Genomic DNA, 17,101 nt, shown 5'->3' on the forward strand with positions numbered 1-17,101 from the left:
CTGTTTAATAAGTTTAATAAATAAGTTTATAGTCCAGAATGAAAAGATGCGCATACTTGAAAGAGGTTTGCTAAGGTGTTGTCCAGAGCCAAGTGGGAAGGGGGATAGGTAGGTGCCCAAGGGGTGGTTCCCAGGGTGCTGGGGAGCCTGCCCCCAGGGCTGCCAGGGAAGCTCTGGGGGGACTTTAAAGCCCAGTGATAAATGGAGGAAGGTCTTTAAGACCAGTAAAAGCAAAAAATTATGTTGATTCTTGTTGACTGTTAATTGTCTGATTTGGGGCTTTGCAGAGGAGATTGGTTGAAACACAAGCAAGGAAAAGTGTTGGTGCCATGGCAGAGTGTGCGTGCCATTGCTGCTCTGGTGTCACAGCTGGCTGTGGGGTTCCTTTGCTTTCATGACAGTGTCATGCTCCCCACTACAAATCTACTTCCCAAGACCCCTGTTTAAGGCCTGAATAAAATGCATCTTTCAGCTATGTAATAAAACCCAGAGCTTTTGTTGTTGTTGTTGTTAAAAATACCTCCTGCTTGTCTTTACTAACACTTGGCAGCTATATGCAGTCCAACAGAAAGCCTTACAGGAAGACAAAATCAAGCTGAATTGAAGGCTCTGGAAAGATATCTGGATTATTTTTATCCTTCTACTGTTGCCATTCATTAAAAATGTGTTTTCCATGAGAACTTAATTAATGTCAATGCTGACTGAAATGTATACTTGGTGACATGGGGCAGCACAGGGCTGTACTGTGCCGGCGATGCTGCCTGGCTGTGAGTTTGTCTCAGTACAGACATGGCCTGGGGCATGGCACCCCTCCTGATGTCACTTAGTGCTATGGGTGCAGTGAACACCCAGTGCTGTGCTCCTCAGTTTCAGTGTTCTACAACAGGGTTGTTCAGCTGTAACTGGCTGGTGTGTGTTTATGGGAAATCCTTTGTTTAACAGAAATTAAGCAGTTGTTGTCAATATTTATTCTCTTCTGCTGCTGTTTAATCAACCCCTTATCATGCTTTCTGCTGTTTTAACTCTGTGACCAGGGACTCTGCTGTGAGTGTTGTGGCTGCCAGTCCCTGCGTGGCCATACTGGCTCAGCAGTGTGCTGTCTCTGGGTTGCCATCTGTCTGAATCACTCACCCCCCACAGCTGCAGGAGGGGTTTATCTCGACCACCGCAGTTTTGTGCTTGCTTTGTAGGTTGGAGTCTGCCTTGCTTATAAGTTTCTTTAACTATTTTGAGACTGGTATTATATAGTGGGGACTGGTGGCAGCCTGCTCACCTCCACAGCCACTGGCAGTGGGAGGTGGGACTGGCAGGGAGGTGGAATTGGGCTCAGTGGGATGTTTAGGGACTATTTTTCCAGAGCAGAGAAGTTTGCTTGGGCAGAACAAAGCATGGCAGTGATAATTGGCTAACAGATGAGGTCTGAATGGCAGCTGGAGCTGTTAATGAGAGGAGAGACCTAAACTGCCACATCCATCACTGCCAGCCTCTGTGGCTGCAGTCCTCTGACACTCCGCATGTTGCTGGGCACTCACTGTACTCAAAGAGGAAATGAGTATATCAAGGGGATATATTTTTCACTCCCAGTTCTCCATGTGTTTGTCATAGGTCGTTGTGCTGGCAGGCTTGCTTGCAGGGTAGCCTGACCACAATGGTGCCAGGAATGTGGTTACTGTACATAGAAACAAGAACCTGCTGGGTTTTGCCATGCTGTGGTGTATTTTCGTTTTATGCATGAAAATCACTTATAAAACCAGAAATACAGAGGTGATTTTCATCTTTTTTACATGGACGCAAAGCATTGTTTTGCCTTTCTGCTGGTACTCTGGAGCTGATAGGCTTTCCTCTGTTGTGCTAGTGCTGTGGAGGAACCTGCAGAGGAATGCACTGCTTGAATGGCTCCAAAACCAACAAAATGCAGCAACATCCCTCTTTACCCCCTCATGGTGAAAGTACCATGGTGCAGGAGGCAAGAACCAGCAAGGCTGGAGGCAGACATGCTAAATCAGACTTCAGGCTTGAGCCCTGAGTGCCCCCCGTGCCTCCTCTGTTAGGAAAGTCATCGGTTTGAAGTCAAGAGCAGTGTGTGTGCCAAGGGCCATCTCTGCCAGGGCTTGTGCAGGGATCAGGGGTGCTGGTGACAGTGCTGCCTGGGTTTTAATGAGTTTTGGAACAGCCTAATTTAAAAAATATAAATTTGTTTTAAAAGGAGAGTTCTTCTGTATGGTTTGTGCAGAGTGTAAAATCAGGTATTTACATCCCAGATGGATATGTGCATACATGTTTAAAAAGGCTATTTGCTCACTGTGATGGAGTGCTGCTAATGGGATTTACACCTCCCTCAGTAATCTGGTCCCCAGTGAAGGGCCGTGTCACACAGTTATGTCCTCACACCACTCGTGTGATGAAGCACACCTCATTACTGTTCAGCAAATGGTGGTTTGTCCAGTTTAGTCTCTGAAGGAAGCTTGTGGGGACCTGGCTGGGTGAAGGATGCTCATACCCTCTTCTATGCCTCTTGGGGAACAGAAAAACAAAACCAAGCTCCTGATGCATCTGTAGCGTTGCAGTTTGGACAAGAGAAAGCGATCACAGCTGTTTCCCCCTGGAAAAAAAACTGAATTAATTTTTAGCTTTCACCTTAAGTGGGAAAAGCATGTCTGTGGTGAATGTGAGTAACAGCTCGTGCTTCATCAGTGTCCCCATGCCACAGCCCAGCCCTGGACAGGGCTGAGGGATCTTCATGGGGCCGATGCACTCACTACCTTTCTCTGAAGATGTGCATTTGCCACCAGCAGGTTGCACATGAAAATTCTTTGGAAGTGTCTAAGCTCATGCTGTCTCCTTGGCAGGCTGTTGCTCTGTGAGCCATGGCCTGGCTATGGCAGGGCCTGCCCCTGCTGTCATGGATGGGCAGTCTGCCTAAGCATTGCTCCCAGCTGGTGGGTTTGGCGATGAATCAGCAGCTGGCTACGGTGTTGGACCAGCTCTGGGGAGAGGCTCTGTGGTCCCACAGCAACAGGAGAATGGCTGGCTGTGTGCCGGGGCAGTGAGAAGCTGGCAGAGGAGCTGAGGTGTCGTGACTCCTTTGGTGTGTGTGCATCTCAAAACGGTCTGTTCCTCAATGCTCTGCAGCACCTCAGCAATTGTGGTCCTGCTTCTGAGTCACAGTCTGCCTTCAGAGTCACGAGCATAGCTGTTGGCTTGCTGGGACTGCAGTTTGTATGCTTCAAGTCAGTAAAATAGGTCCAGTAACTCTTTTTATTAAATATTTCAAAAGTTTATGTTTGCTTGGCAGGCCAATGAACACAATAAAGTGTGTGCAGTTTATTTTTAAAAAAGCAAATCATAGCTTACGTGTAGTTAAATGTTTTCCTGTAAAACACATGTGCATCGGTATAAATAGTTCTTCCATTTACAGGCAATACTCGGATTTGCATAATAGCCATCTTCTTGCTTGGGTTTTAACACGCTGAGCTCTCTGCTGTTGGAAGGAATTTATACTCCCTAAAAGAGGGAGGTGTTTGCGTGTCTGTTTCAGAGCAAAAATTTTTAACCTGTTAGAGCTGTGCTGTTCAGTGTGGCTGCTGGTTTGCTAGCTTTGGCTGTTGTCAGTGCAAATCAGTTTGGGTACCAGCAGCACTGGGGGGACCAGCAGCACCACTGCAGAGGTGGTAGCAATGAGCAGAGCTCTCCAGCCAAGAGGAGATGTGAGTGGAGCATCCTCAGGTGTGGCTATTGCCATTCAGTACTGTGGCATGTTTGGAATACCCCAGTGTGATTGATTTGCGTCTGTCATTAATAATTGTTAAATAGTGATGGGGTGGTAAATGTTAGTGCAGCGCTGTCGGGACGTACAGCAGTCATAGAAGTGTCTGCTGGCTGCAGGAAGCTTTTTCTTATGTTTTCAGGAAATAGCTTGTTAAATATTAGAGGGTTCTATGTCTAATCTGGAAAAGTACGATTTGGTAACTAATGGCACAGAAGTGTTGTGAGTCCATCGTAATGTTGCAGATGGTTGAAGTCCATGGTAGCTGCTGAAGGCTGTCAGCAGAAATTACAGCTTGCCTGAGGTTGACATTTTTATGATTCAAAACCAGGTTCTTTGCATCCTGGGGTGTGGAGGTTGTCTCATTGATTTAATGTTAGCAGCAATAACAGCAATGCTGCATGCAGGATCACATATTTAACCATAATTTCACAAAACCTCCTAAGGAAAAAATACTTGCTCAAAACTCAGAGCAAATCCCTGGGGCTGATGTTTCTTTCACTGCAATTTATTTTGAAATAAGTGAGAGCAGAGTTTAATTCCGCAGCTTATGTTTCCCTGTGGCACTGGAGGTTGTTTTTACCTGTTGCACAGAAGGTGCTGCATGGACACCTCCTTTGTGGCGGGTGTCCAGTGCTGGCTGCAGGCTGGGGTAGAGGTAGCTCCTCATGCCCATCCTGCCTGCCCACAGACAGCCATCATGGGCACCTGGGTTTTCCCTTCTGCATCTCAAACCCTGTTGCTAAGCAACATTTTTAATTGGAGAATTAATTTGTCTCCAGAACATCCTGAGCAGCAATGTGTGCTAAAAATCTAAACTGAAAGGTTGTTGCATCAGCCCTGTATTTACCCTGTGTTTATAGGTAGCAGTCCTTTTTTTTAGCAGTTTTTTTTGTTCAGCGTTTAGCTGAGGGTGGTGAGGGGCAGCACTGCGGGGCTGCCGATGAGCGTCGTGGCTCTGAAGTGATAATCTGGCCTGTGGTCAGGGTGAGGAAGCCACTGCAGCATCAGCACCCACTGGTGTCTGCACCACACCACAAAGGGCTTCACACTCTTCCAAGTGTTGTGGCCCTGCCCGCAGGGAGCGGGCCAGTGCTGGGACCTCGGAGGAGAGCTTGTGGAACTTATTCCAGGGACCTCGGGGGAAGAGCCAGGGTTTGTTCCAGTAACATCTCTGCACGCAGTGAGTAGCACGCTGGTGCTCTTGGTTCTCTGCCCTGGACTTCTATGGTGATATTTTAATGGTATGGTGTTGGTGGGTTGATGAAAAACAAGAAGCTTTCCCATTTGCTTTTCTGAGCAGTAGTTCTTGTATAAACACGCACAGAGTGGTGGAGCAAGTGCTTGGTAACTCGGATTGTGCTACCGCAGTGGTATAAAAATAGCATAAACAAACAGACCCAGTAGGCTGGCACAGCTTAGTTTTAAGACTTTCCCAGACCAATTGCATTTAATGAAACTTGTCCATACAGATGTATTTACTTCAGATATGCAGAGAGTGGTTGGTGTTGCCTGCCTCCAGAAACACCAAGGAAAACTCTGCGTGGAGTCAGGCAGCTGAAGTAAGGAGTCAGTGCTGTGCTTGGACATGCAGAGTCAATGGAGCACACCAGTGGCTTGCTGGGTCTGTCTGCTTTTTCTGGTTTTATGGTGCTGCACAGGGATAAGCTTAAATAGCAATGGCAAGATTACTGTGCTCTCTGGTGTTTATCAAATGACAGCAGTAACTGTGATCTTCATTTAGGCTCTGTATGTCTACTGTGTATGCCCAATCTGATATTTGCTGATCCTCCCAAGACTTTCAACCTCTTCCACAAAGGATGCCTCCTCTCAAAAACTGCAGGCATCCCAGAACTGGCAGTCTGTTTAGTTGCTGCTAACATTGCAGATAGAAATACAAGCACAGTGTCACCTCTCTGTCCTCTCCCTTGTCATGCTGGTTTCGTCACAACCATGCGGTGCTGAGAGTGGTGAGTCCCCAGCAGCTGTGCACACCCTGTTGCTGTCCAGAACCCATCTGGATGCTACAGAGAATACTGGCAATGGTTATGTATTATGTTACTGCAAATAGCATCCCATGGAAATAACCAAATGCAGGGTAAGCCCTGCTTTGAGGAACCTCAGCCTGAGATGCAGGGGGTACTGGAGGTGCATGCAGTGGTATCCTGCAGAACCTTCTGCAAGAAGAATGTTCACATTGAGTGTCACACTGCATGATAGCATAGCGGGGTGCTCTCGGTCTTCCCTGCACCCCACGAGGACTCGGTGTGGAAGACTTCCCATTGCCTGCTCACAGTTTTTAAGGAGAGGACATCTTGGCTTTGGGAATTCCCTGTGCAGGGGCTGCCCGGGGCTCCTGTAGGTCCCTTGTGGAGGCACTGTGGGGTTCTGATGTGGGGGATGATGGGGGAACAATAACCTCTGGCACAACCCAGTTGGCTAATTTGACCTTATTTAGTGCCTTAACAGGCTGTGCTTTCCGGTAAAGTTTTAGGCTGGAGCCAAGTCCACAGTTTGCTGTTCTTCCTTTACATGACAGATTAGATGGTGTTTCTAAGGAGGTGTTGGAAAGTAACTGTTTCCAATTTCAATAAGCTTAAAGTTTATGTTAAGTTCTTAAAGCAGCTTTGAAGGCCTAATAGCAACTACTCAAAGTCAGGGATCTGCTTTTCACACCTTAGTGAAGATACTTGCACAAAGCATGTGCACTTTGGCCTAAGTGTGCCTGAGATTAGGGATTCACACGTGCCTTACTGGAGAAGAGGTAGAGACCAGCAGTGGAGTGCCGGAGAATCCAGGGTCATGGATGCAGGAGCTGGTCCCAATGCCACCCCGAGAGCTGGCATTTAAAAGAACATTTGCAGGCCATGGAGGATTTTGCCCAAACCTGTGGGCTGCCCTGCGGCTGTGGGTGAGCACTGAGGCTGTCGCAGCACCACATGCCCTGAGCCTGCCAGTGGGTCACGCTTCTCTGCCAGGCAGCAATGCAGTCACACAGAGAGCTCCACAGCACACTAAGCTCACATTATCTTCTTGGTAATTGCTTACTGACTTCTGCTGATATTTTCATTAAATATTCCCTCAAGGAAAAAGTAAAAATTATTAGTACCTGTGTTACCCAGGCTGTAACTGCAGTAGATGAAGGAGTTTGCAATCTCAGAAGTGAATCCCATGAATACTTTTTCATTATTAAACATGCAATCAGGGTATTTTCTGGAAGGAAATTATTTTCAGAGATCAAGAATTGCTGTTGTATTTCTAACATTTAGTGTGGGGTCTGAAAAACAGGACGTACTGCGCTTCACAGAAAGATGGTGGTGTAGAGAAGAAAGTGACCTCACAGAAACAGGCTCATTTCTTGCTTATCTATATGAAAATCTTAAATATCTAGTGTAACATCAATACCCAGCACATCAGATGATCCAAGTCATGTAGAAATACACTGAATTTTCAGAACGCAGAATTTTGGGGGTGATTTTTCTGAGACAGGATTGACTGTGGTTTCTTTTTTTCTGAGATTTCCATGATTTCTTTTCCACAATTCTGTGAATATTCACAGGAAATGCCTCCCACTTTGTGGGGAATAGAACCGAACTGCATAGCTGGAAGATGCTTTTGGAGGTCTGTGGGAGGACAGTTGCTTATCTCTGCCCCCTGAAGGCACTGGGAAGAGTAACTCCCGACCTGCCTCCTGATCACCAGACCTTGATTAGTCCCATGCTGCACTGCATAAGGTGTTAAAGGAGGCTGAACACCACTGAGTTAGGCATACACAACATCTTGATCCCACAACTGGAGAGGATTGTCCTTCTTTACATCGTTCCTGAAGAGTGAACGTACATGATGGGCATGTGCTGATGGGCAATGCCACTTGCTTCCACCTGTCTAGGGAAATAAATAGAGAAGTCAAAGGAAATAGTCAACAGATGAATAAACGAAGTAAATATTTTCCTACGGACACATTTTTATTAATCCCTGTTTCCAACTAAAAACTCCTCAGCACAAAAATCTGACTAGCAGTTTTTTAAAGCACAGAAATTTTCAGGAAAATATCCAGATTTAAGGGTTTGGTTTGTGGCCCATGAAGAATATTGAGATTAACAATACCCAATTTTTAAGGTGTTCAGTGCTCTGTGTGTTTGTGGGGCTATTTTTTATTTCTTAGGGAGCTGTGCAAGGGTCAATGTTTGAGCCATGTTTGCTGTTGAATGGCATGTTGAAGCTATGTTCAATGGTTTCTGTGTAGCATCCCAGTGTCTCTGGCCATTTGGGGTCTCCCACTTCCGGCAGGCTCCTCATGCAGCATGGCAGCTCCTGCTCCTCAGTTTCTGTCTTTGCAGCTGCGCAAGGTTTGACTTTTTTCATGTACCTGACTGCTGAGGTTTTGGCCAGGATGCAAATCTGGAGCATCTCTGGGTGCCGGTACCTCCTGGTGGCACTGGCACAACCAGTGGTGTGTACTGTGTGCTTTTGAAGCCACTGGCAAGTCTGCCAGCTCCTCTGAGCAAGGGACCTGGGAGTGAGTGACAGGGAGCGGGTGGCAGACAAAGACCTCTGGACATTTTTGGGTGGAGATGCCGCGTATCCCTGGAGCCAGCTGCTGGCCCACTGCCTGCACCAGGCACAGGAGCCGCACTGGCTCAGCGCCACACACAGGCAGGAACAAGGCTCCCGGTGGCACTGACACGACTAGGAGGAGGAGTGGTGCAGAAGGTAACATGTAGGTAGATCAGCTCGCAAACAAATGTCTTCTTGGCATTGCCCTTTCATGCTTTTGCCATTTCATGATGTCAGCATGGCATTTAGATTTGGCAGGTATTCAGAGGTGGCCCTGATCTAGCAGGCAGTGGGGGTGGACAGACTGACAGAGCCCCTTGGGTGATGCTGGGCCTATAGGCCCTGGCTCCATCCCTCCAGAAGGGTGCTGAGGAGGCAGCCAGGTCACTGCATGGCTGCTCATCAGCTCAGGGTGTGCTTGCTATGTGCTTGTGTCAGTGAAGTGTAAACATTTAACATGGGCACAGAAAGCACTGCAGAGCAAGGCAGGAGACCTTACCAGCAAAGAAGGGCACCATCACTGCCCCAGCTCTACTGGGGCGGATAACACCAGATGCATGCCCAGCACTGCATGGCAGTATCGTGCACCTCCTGGGCCCCATGCAAGGGGCTACCCATACCTCTCTCTCCCGGTCCCCATCACCTGCTTGGGCCAAGGCTAGACAGCTTAAAATACTGCAGACTTCATGCTGCCCTGATTTAATGACAATCGCGCTGCTGTTCAGTTCATCTGGGCTCTCTGCCTGAACATTGTTGATGTGATAGCTGGAGAAAAACATCATGTGAGAGCAGCCCATGCGTCCTCCCGCTCTGGCATTCCTGCTGGGAGGACACAGAGCTGCGTGGCTGACGACGCAGCTCACCCTCTTCCTCACTCCACAGGGCCTATTTGTGAGCAGGGTGTGCAGATGGCTCACCGCAGTGCATGGGGCTTGTGCTTGGTGACGCTGCTGTCAGGCGCGTGGTAGCTGGTGATTGCTGGCCAGGGACAGGTTTTTGCCCAAATACCATAGTGCTGTGTGGGTGTTTCCCCCACTTAGTGTCATGCTGTGCACCCCAAGTTTTCCTGATGGTTCTGCCCATGAGGGAGGCCTTCTCCCACATGTCTCAAGGGACTGTAGGTCTGCCGGGGGGGGGGGGGCTCTGCTGGAAAGTGTACCTTAGGAGCCTCGGGGGCATGTTTGGTAAGTTTTAGTTCAGCAGAGTTCTGGTAGAACCCCACCGGTGTGTTGGTACAGCATTTCTGGACACAACCTCAACTTCTGCTTCGCTGAATTTACTCACTTGTAGTATTCATTTTTTATGACTGAAAACACAGTGTTCAGAAAGGTTCAGAGAGACTAAAATATGTCTTAAATTCTGTTGACTGGAGTTATCAAAATCTAGTGAAAAAGTAAGTAAGAAACTACTTGCTTGCACTATACAGGAGATTTAATTCAGTCCCTGTTCTTGATGGAGATTTTTGACAGTACTTTTCATTCTTTGGTTTCTGACTCCTGGATGCTCTGTTGACCATTTTTAAAGGTCTGTGGAGTAAAAGTAAGACAAGAAGCCTTGTTCCCAAACAGAGAAAATTTTCTGAGATCTGAAAATTAGAATAGATTGAGGGTTAACACTCTGCACTAGGCTCCAAAGCAACATGTAAACAAGAAGGATGTAAGTGTTTTTATAGTATCTAATGATAACTAACCATAATCACAGTTTACCTCAGGAACATGGTATATTCTTGTAGTCCTTAACTGAGAGTAAATTGTCTTCCTTAAAGATCATCTGCTAAGTGAACAGAAATGATAGCCTTGATTTGGAAACAAAGGAGAGGGCAGTGCATTAGGCTGCTCTAATGGTTTCTTCTGGCCCTAAGGCACTTGAGTCTATAGAGTACATTAAATGGTCATGCTATGCAACCCATACTGCCAGGCTTAGGATCCAGTCTGGGGAGTTGTGGAGCAGCCTAAACCCCACCACTGAATTGAGGACACTGAATTTAATTTGCATTTCAGAATCATGTTTGCTAATTGCTCCTCTCTGATTCCAGCAACACATGTTGCAGTTTCATGTTACCCATTTAGTAGTAATTAAGTCTGATTTTTACATTGTGCTAATGTAAGATATCATCTTGCAGGCAGCTAGTAAACGTGTAATTTTACCCCATCTTACTTAGTGGTAGCAATAATTAACATGGGGTTTAGTATCAAGAGAAAAAAATATGTAAATAAAGCTGCTCCAAAGTGCTTGCCTTTTACCTACCATTTCATATAATTGTGAAATGCTGAGGGGAAGAGAGATGTGTGCTGAAATGAGATTGGATTATCTTGCAAAATGGCTTAAATACTGAACAGTATTAACAGTATGAATAGTGTCAGTAAGGCACTAAAGGAGAGAACTGAGGGTTGTTTTGTGTGAAAGCATCCCCCCAGGCTGAAAGCATGCTTTCCGCCTACCTCCCAGGCAAAGGTGTGCTGTGCTGGTATGCTGGGTGGGAGATGTCCATCACAACGTTTCTGCTGGTCCACCCCAGGCCATGCACACCTCTGTATGTGCATATAGGCGCACATACAAAAACATGATTTAAATTAATAGCACAGTGACTAAAATTCATGCCCCGTGAACACTGATTCCTGTTGCCACCACCAAGTTGTGTTTTCTCCTTGGGAATCGTTGATGTTTGTTACTGGTATATCCTGATCCTTATTTGCAATAGGATACTCTATTCCCCTGTAAAAATATTTTCCCAGGCTGCACATGTTTTTTCCCTGTCTTATCTGTAGCATAGTTGTTGTGCTTTTAGCTTTTGTGCATTATCTGGCCTATCTTGGTTATCTTCTATCATTCAGAGCTGTGTTATTTAGGGAGATTTTCTTGCAAGTGACTTTGGTGGTCCCTTCTGTGCATCAGCTCTGCTGAGGACAGCCCACTGTACAGTGAGCAAGTGCCCATGGGAGCCCTCTCCAGGGCTGTGTGAGGGGCAGGCAAAGGTTCCACATACCAGGGGCCTGGGAGCCCAATAGCTCTTGCCACAAGCAAGAAGACAGACCAGCAAGGCCAGTGTCTAGGCCAGCAAAGGTGGCAGCGAGCATGGCACGGCCAGGTGCTGGGGTTTCTGTTTGTCTGCACCTACCCATTGTAGCTGGCCGGCATTGCTCAGCTCTCTTGTGTCATCTCTGGAGGCAGACAGGATCATGTAATGGAAAATGCATTTCGTTCAAGGAAATCTGTGCAGAGCTTATGAACAGATGCTCTGAAAGATGGAATTTCTTTGCTGTTCTCTGCAGTGTAGTGGTCTTCACGTACACAGGGCTTTCTATAATCTTGGTGGGTAGCCTGGAGACCTGAAGATATCCACAAAATTTCCCGTATTTTTCTTTGTATTAAGTGTATCTTCCTGTGCAGGATCACGTAGATGTCAGATAAATAACTATGAAAATTACTTTTAAGAACTTTGGACTGCCAGCAGGAGAGACAGCCTAGGAGAGGGGCAGCAGCAAACCACTTATCCTAGCCTCAAGGGGAGACAAAAGTCATCATACAAATTAGATTTCTGGCAGATCTTATAATGAGAATACATTTTAACTTTCTGAGCAAAATTGTAGTATAAGGACAAACTAAATTGAATTAATTTGTTTCTTGATAAAAAACAGTTTCTTACTTAAATTAAGACTGTCTTTTGCCTTGTCATTGTTCCTGTTTGGATTTATTCAAAGATGAATGAGTAAAGAGGAAAAAATATAATTTAAGGAATCTGTTGTTTTGGTTTTTTTTACCCCCAGAGAGTGATTCAATTCTCCTTTTTAATTTTTGTTTGGGTTATTTGTTTTTTGTTTTCAATGTGTCACCCCTTTAGCGAAAGCATGAGCTCGAGCGTTCCAATTTTAAAGAAAAATTAGTGTGTAAAGCTTCCACATGAATGAATTTTCCTTTTCGGAAGTCTCCTGGCATGTGAGACCAGAGCTCGCATGCCCTGAGGAGAAGAGATTCTCTTCCTCAGGACAGGGGGTTTCCTCCCCTGGCCTCCTCTGCCGCACACTGTGCCAAGCGACCGTGCCGGCAGCACGCATTGCTCTGGCTCAGCCTGTCAGAGGTTTTTACCAGCCAGGGCACTAGGGGCTGGTTTTCAGAAGCCACCTCGGCTCCCAGCTCCCCGTGCCCAGCTGGGAGCCCACAGGGGGCACCCGAAGCAAGAGGTCATCTTGGGAGAGTTTGCCAAGTGGGGTTGTCTTATGTGCAAAGCTAGTGCACTTGGTAACAGGGAGGTACAGTGGGGTTATATGTTGTACATAGAAGGATTTTTTTGTTCTTTCTCAATGTGAATGCTCGTCAGATTGATGAATGCCCTCTCATCCAAATAAAATTAATGCATTAAACTTGTTGTTTACCACAGCTGAATTTGATGAAAAAATTAGAAACAAGTCAGTTCTGATTTTCTTGTTTGGTTTACACAACTGCAACAAAAAAGCATCGTATGTAAGAGGTTTTCTTCAAAGATGCTGTATTCCAGGTCTAGTGGAAGTGCAGAGCTGGTACTGTTTTCCTGGTGATAATGGTACTTTGCCCACATGTTTTATTGTATGCTCAGTGCCTCTTGTGTCCCTTCACAGCAGAAAGAAGCGAGCCTTGGGCATTTGTGTTGTTGGACGGGCGGAGCCTTTCTGAGGCCTCATGGGCACAGCTTTCACTGATCAAAGTTATGGGCCCATAGTGGATGGGATGCTGTGCTTTCAGAACAACTATTTGCTTGCCTTCAGCAACTTTTAAAAGAAACGGTCTTTTTTAGAGTTGTACTGCAGAAATACATAAGTTAGAAAAGCAAAGCAAGCAGCTGATAGTGGAATTGTCAAGTTGCTCTGGTCAGTATGCAGCAGCTTTGATCAGTTGCAGGGGCTTTCCTCCAGCTTGTAGCATGCATGTTTGCATTTGTTTTAGCTTAAGACATAAGGAACAAAAATACATCTATAGCTTCTAAGCTAGCTATGTCAATTCCCTTCCTCAGGGTCGATGTTCGAGAGAAAACTGCAAATATCTTCACCCACCACCCCACTTAAAAACGCAGCTGGAGATCAATGGACGCAATAACCTGATTCAGCAGAAGAACATGGCCATGCTGGCCCAGCAGATGCAGCTTGCCAATGCCATGATGCCTGGTGCCCCACTGCAGCCTGTGGTATGTGTTGCTTTTTGGCTTCTATCAGTCAGCACAGTGAGTTCTAGTTGAAGCAAGTTGTTGGAGGTGTGCTTGCCTGCCTGTGAAATCCCATAAATGTCAGTAACTAGTGGAGAAATCAATATAATGAAATGCTGGTCTGTATGTCTTTGTACTGCTTAGTTCTCCCTTGCCTGAATTAATATTGTTAATTTAATTAATAGTCTTTTGTTAATTTAATTCCCATTGCAACTTATTTCTTAAAATTAGGAAAGTGAGTTATCTGTGTGGGACTTTTGTAAATAGATGTTTCATTTGCAGATTCATGTGCTCTAGGAAATTCCTGGGTTTGAGAAGTTTCCCACTGGATGTTTTCCATTCACTCAGGGAAACCTTCTCAGGGAATTACTTGCTGGAATTTGACTTTGGTTTTTACAGCACATTGTCAGGCAGAGCAGAAAGCCTGCTCTGAGTGATGTATGGTGCGTGTCAGTCTGACATGCAGGATCAACAGCTTAGGCTTGGCAGGAAGAAGGAGAAGCACAGATAATCATATTTTTCTACAGAAAGACAAGGGATAGAGTAAGGAGAGCCTATCAGAAATCTCTTGTCCAGACACAGTAAAATGTGGCCACAGATTACATTGTATCTATTTTTCTTGTATCATAGTAAGGAGGCACAGTGCAGTGTTCCATGAAGTCCAATGCTGTGGCTGAAGTTCTTGCTCTGCAGTAATCCCTTGTTTCAGCAAATACAGAGATGATTGGCATCAACCCACTGTGCACGTATGCCTTTGGGAACTGAACATCCTGTGCCAGATCCCTCTCTAATGCAATCCAGAGAGGTCACTGAGCTAACCTATGGATAAATTTGGCCCTTGTGATATAAATTTCTAGCTCAGACATTAGAGGGTACTGACTAATGTATGAGCAAGACTGACGCTGATTAATGTATGAGCAAGGCTGGTATCTTCTACATAAAAAGGCAAACAATGCTCCCCTGGCAGAAGCTCTCCCTTTCAATTAGTAAAATGGCAGCAAAGGGAAAAATAAGTTTTCATACATATGTATAAAATAAATATATCTTCATTAGTACTTTTCTGACAGTTGTTTTATTTCTTTCCTGCTGGCAAAGGTAGAATTTAGGGAGATTTATTTATCTCTGTATACCTTCCATTAGAAAGCCTATATTCACTCTGTTAGGTGAGTTCTTCAACTTTTATTTTCAAAAACATAGTGACAGTTAATGCTCTCATGGTTATTTGGCCCCACATTTTGTGGGTCTACAGAATATCACTAAATATTTTGTATCTTATTTGATTCAGTTAATGTAACTGTTATTCTCCCACAGAGCTTTATGCCTTGGCTGTTTCAAGAAAAACTGTATGTGGAGGAGAAAAGCAGAAAATGTTGTAGGATTGTCACAGCAAATTGGCTGTAGTACCTGTTAGCCCAGTGTGAGACAATACCCCATTTTCTTTTCCTCTCTTTTGATAAAACTGTGTCACCCAGGCAAGGAGAGGATCTGAGGCAGCATCAGCGCTCTACAGGCTGTGGCACTGCAGTGCTCCTTGAGACACCCTGGCACTGCGCTGCACAGCCAGTTCTTTGCCTCCTGTCTTGCAGGAGAAATGGGGCTGCCTGTGGGCTGTTGCCCACTGCTGCTGGCTTTCAGATCAGGAAACAGATTAAGTGTCTGTACAGCTAGACAGCTCAAAAACAGGCTGTACTTTACATGCTTCAACTCCAGAGCAACCTCAGAATTATTTTTCAGTTTCAACAGCTCAAAGCAGATGTGTACTCATACCACAATTTTATTTTTATTTCCTGATCTGAGTATAGTGACACAGGATTAGTGCCAGTGAATTCATATTTGAGACTATGAGAAAACTAAAGTCAGAATGCAGCCAACAGTAGGAACCATTGCTTAAAATATTCTTCTCTGTTAACCTGCTTAGTTGTTTGTTTCATGAATTGTAACCGAATGTGGCTGTCTCGGGTTTATACAAAACAATGTGTAGGCACACACCAACGTTTGGGTAAACATGCAAAAAAGCACTAATACGGTCGTTTAGATTAACGTTCCTTTTTAATATAGAAGAGATTAGCGCGAGGACATTGAAATCATATTCCAGTTCTCCCTTATGCTATTCTCACACTGTCCCTAATGAGCAAAATTTAAGTCAGCATGGTAAATGCAGCACAACCCTTCCATTTGCAGCTGGGAGATTCTGTGTGCATTGCTGGAGGCCAGGCACTGCAGGCTGTTTTCAGAATTGAGTCCATTCAGTACAAGCATTCATAGAAAGGCCCACTGGCTGCCACAGCAATAGTGTTTCCAAATGGATGTCATCTTACTAATTTGGTTGTAAAATTACTTCATTTCATAGCACAATTGAAACAGATGTTATTTCAGGGTGTTCTGGGAAGTGTTTTATATCATCCCATCCTATAATGCTTCAGTCTGTTTTGTTTTACTAAAATCAATACATGCTTTAATAAAAGTAAGTGAACTAACTTAATGAGAGACTATTTTGGTAAGCAAAGCAGTAGGATCCTTTCACTCATATTTTTGTTTGATAAACGTTTTAATTATCTTAGTTGCAAGTAATGTCTGTGGACTTTTCCAATCTTTCCTTTTTAGTTCACTCTTTCCTCTGTTTTTAGCTGGCACTTGAGGAAGGGGGTTTCTGACAGTTTTCACGAGCTGCAGAGCTGTTAGGCAGGCATGCGTTTCTGCAGAGCACTAGTGTGCCAGAGGCAATCTGCTGTATGCTGCAGCTGCAAACCTGCAGCAGAGCAAGGTCACAGCCTTTCCTACAGGTGTGTTTGTAACAGGTAGCTGTAGGTTGTCAGTGTTTCTCTGTGTATGTGGTACACTCTTGTGCTTTTCTTGGAGGGGCAGGTGCTCTGTAGATGACTGTTAAAGATGTGTGAAATGAGTCCAGCTCCTTCCCTACAGGCAGCTGGTCCCTCTGGGTCAGCAAGCTGGAGTGTTGGCATAAAGCCTGTCTGTCTGGGGAGGAGCCATGGCTCCGCTGCACTGCAGAGACTGATTCATATGGTACCCCCATGTCTCCTTCCCAATCAATAGACTGTTAGCAAGCAATGTCAGACCCGTGGAGGTCAGCTCTGCTAGTGAGGTTCATGTTAGTTGTGCACAGGAAATTTTACAGCAGAATTATTCAGTGGAGGAGACAACATGGATTATGGGGCATCTGGCAGCACAGACCTGCATCCAAGGCTGTGTCCTCCTTCACCTTTGTACTCTCTGCTAATCTCAGGAGCTGCTTTTTTGAACAGTTTTGCAAGAGGCATAGCATAGCAGGACCCAGACTGCAAGGCAACTAAGTAGTTCTGTGGTGTGGTCATGGTGCTAGAGAAATAGTACCTCTGCTTCTAGAGATGGGAAGTGAAAGTTCACTGGAAAACAAGTCAGCAGTAAAGAGCAGAGATGGGCCCAGCAGCACAAATGGAACTGGACCCCTTCCATATCTCTCCTTTCTTGTGTCACATTGAGGGTCCAGTTCCGACCAGTTTGCAGTTACAGGCAGGGGATCCCAAGCTGACCCTCAGCTGATACTCTTGGTTGTCAGGGCCATTCTTGGGGTGACCCGCATGGTAGAGTCCTGCTCTTCCACA

At 45.5% G+C, this 17,101-nt stretch overlaps 1 protein-coding gene across 6 annotated transcripts in view; it reads left to right on the forward strand.

Moving 5' to 3' along the window:
* The window catches only part of MBNL1 (muscleblind like splicing regulator 1), a 96,584-nt gene that overhangs the window by 54,267 nt on the left and 25,216 nt on the right, over positions 1 to 17,101 (forward strand). For all 6 annotated transcript variants that reach the window (XM_034063461.1, XM_034063462.1, XM_034063463.1 and 3 more), the window contains one exon: positions 13,311 to 13,481. In XM_034063461.1, the coding sequence (XP_033919352.1) occupies positions 13,311 to 13,481 (171 nt within the window). The remainder of the gene's footprint in view (positions 1 to 13,310; positions 13,482 to 17,101) is intronic.

Source organism: Melopsittacus undulatus, chromosome 6, assembly GCF_012275295.1.
Source record: "Melopsittacus undulatus isolate bMelUnd1 chromosome 6, bMelUnd1.mat.Z, whole genome shotgun sequence".
Classification (NCBI taxonomy): Eukaryota; Metazoa; Chordata; class Aves; order Psittaciformes; family Psittaculidae; genus Melopsittacus; species Melopsittacus undulatus.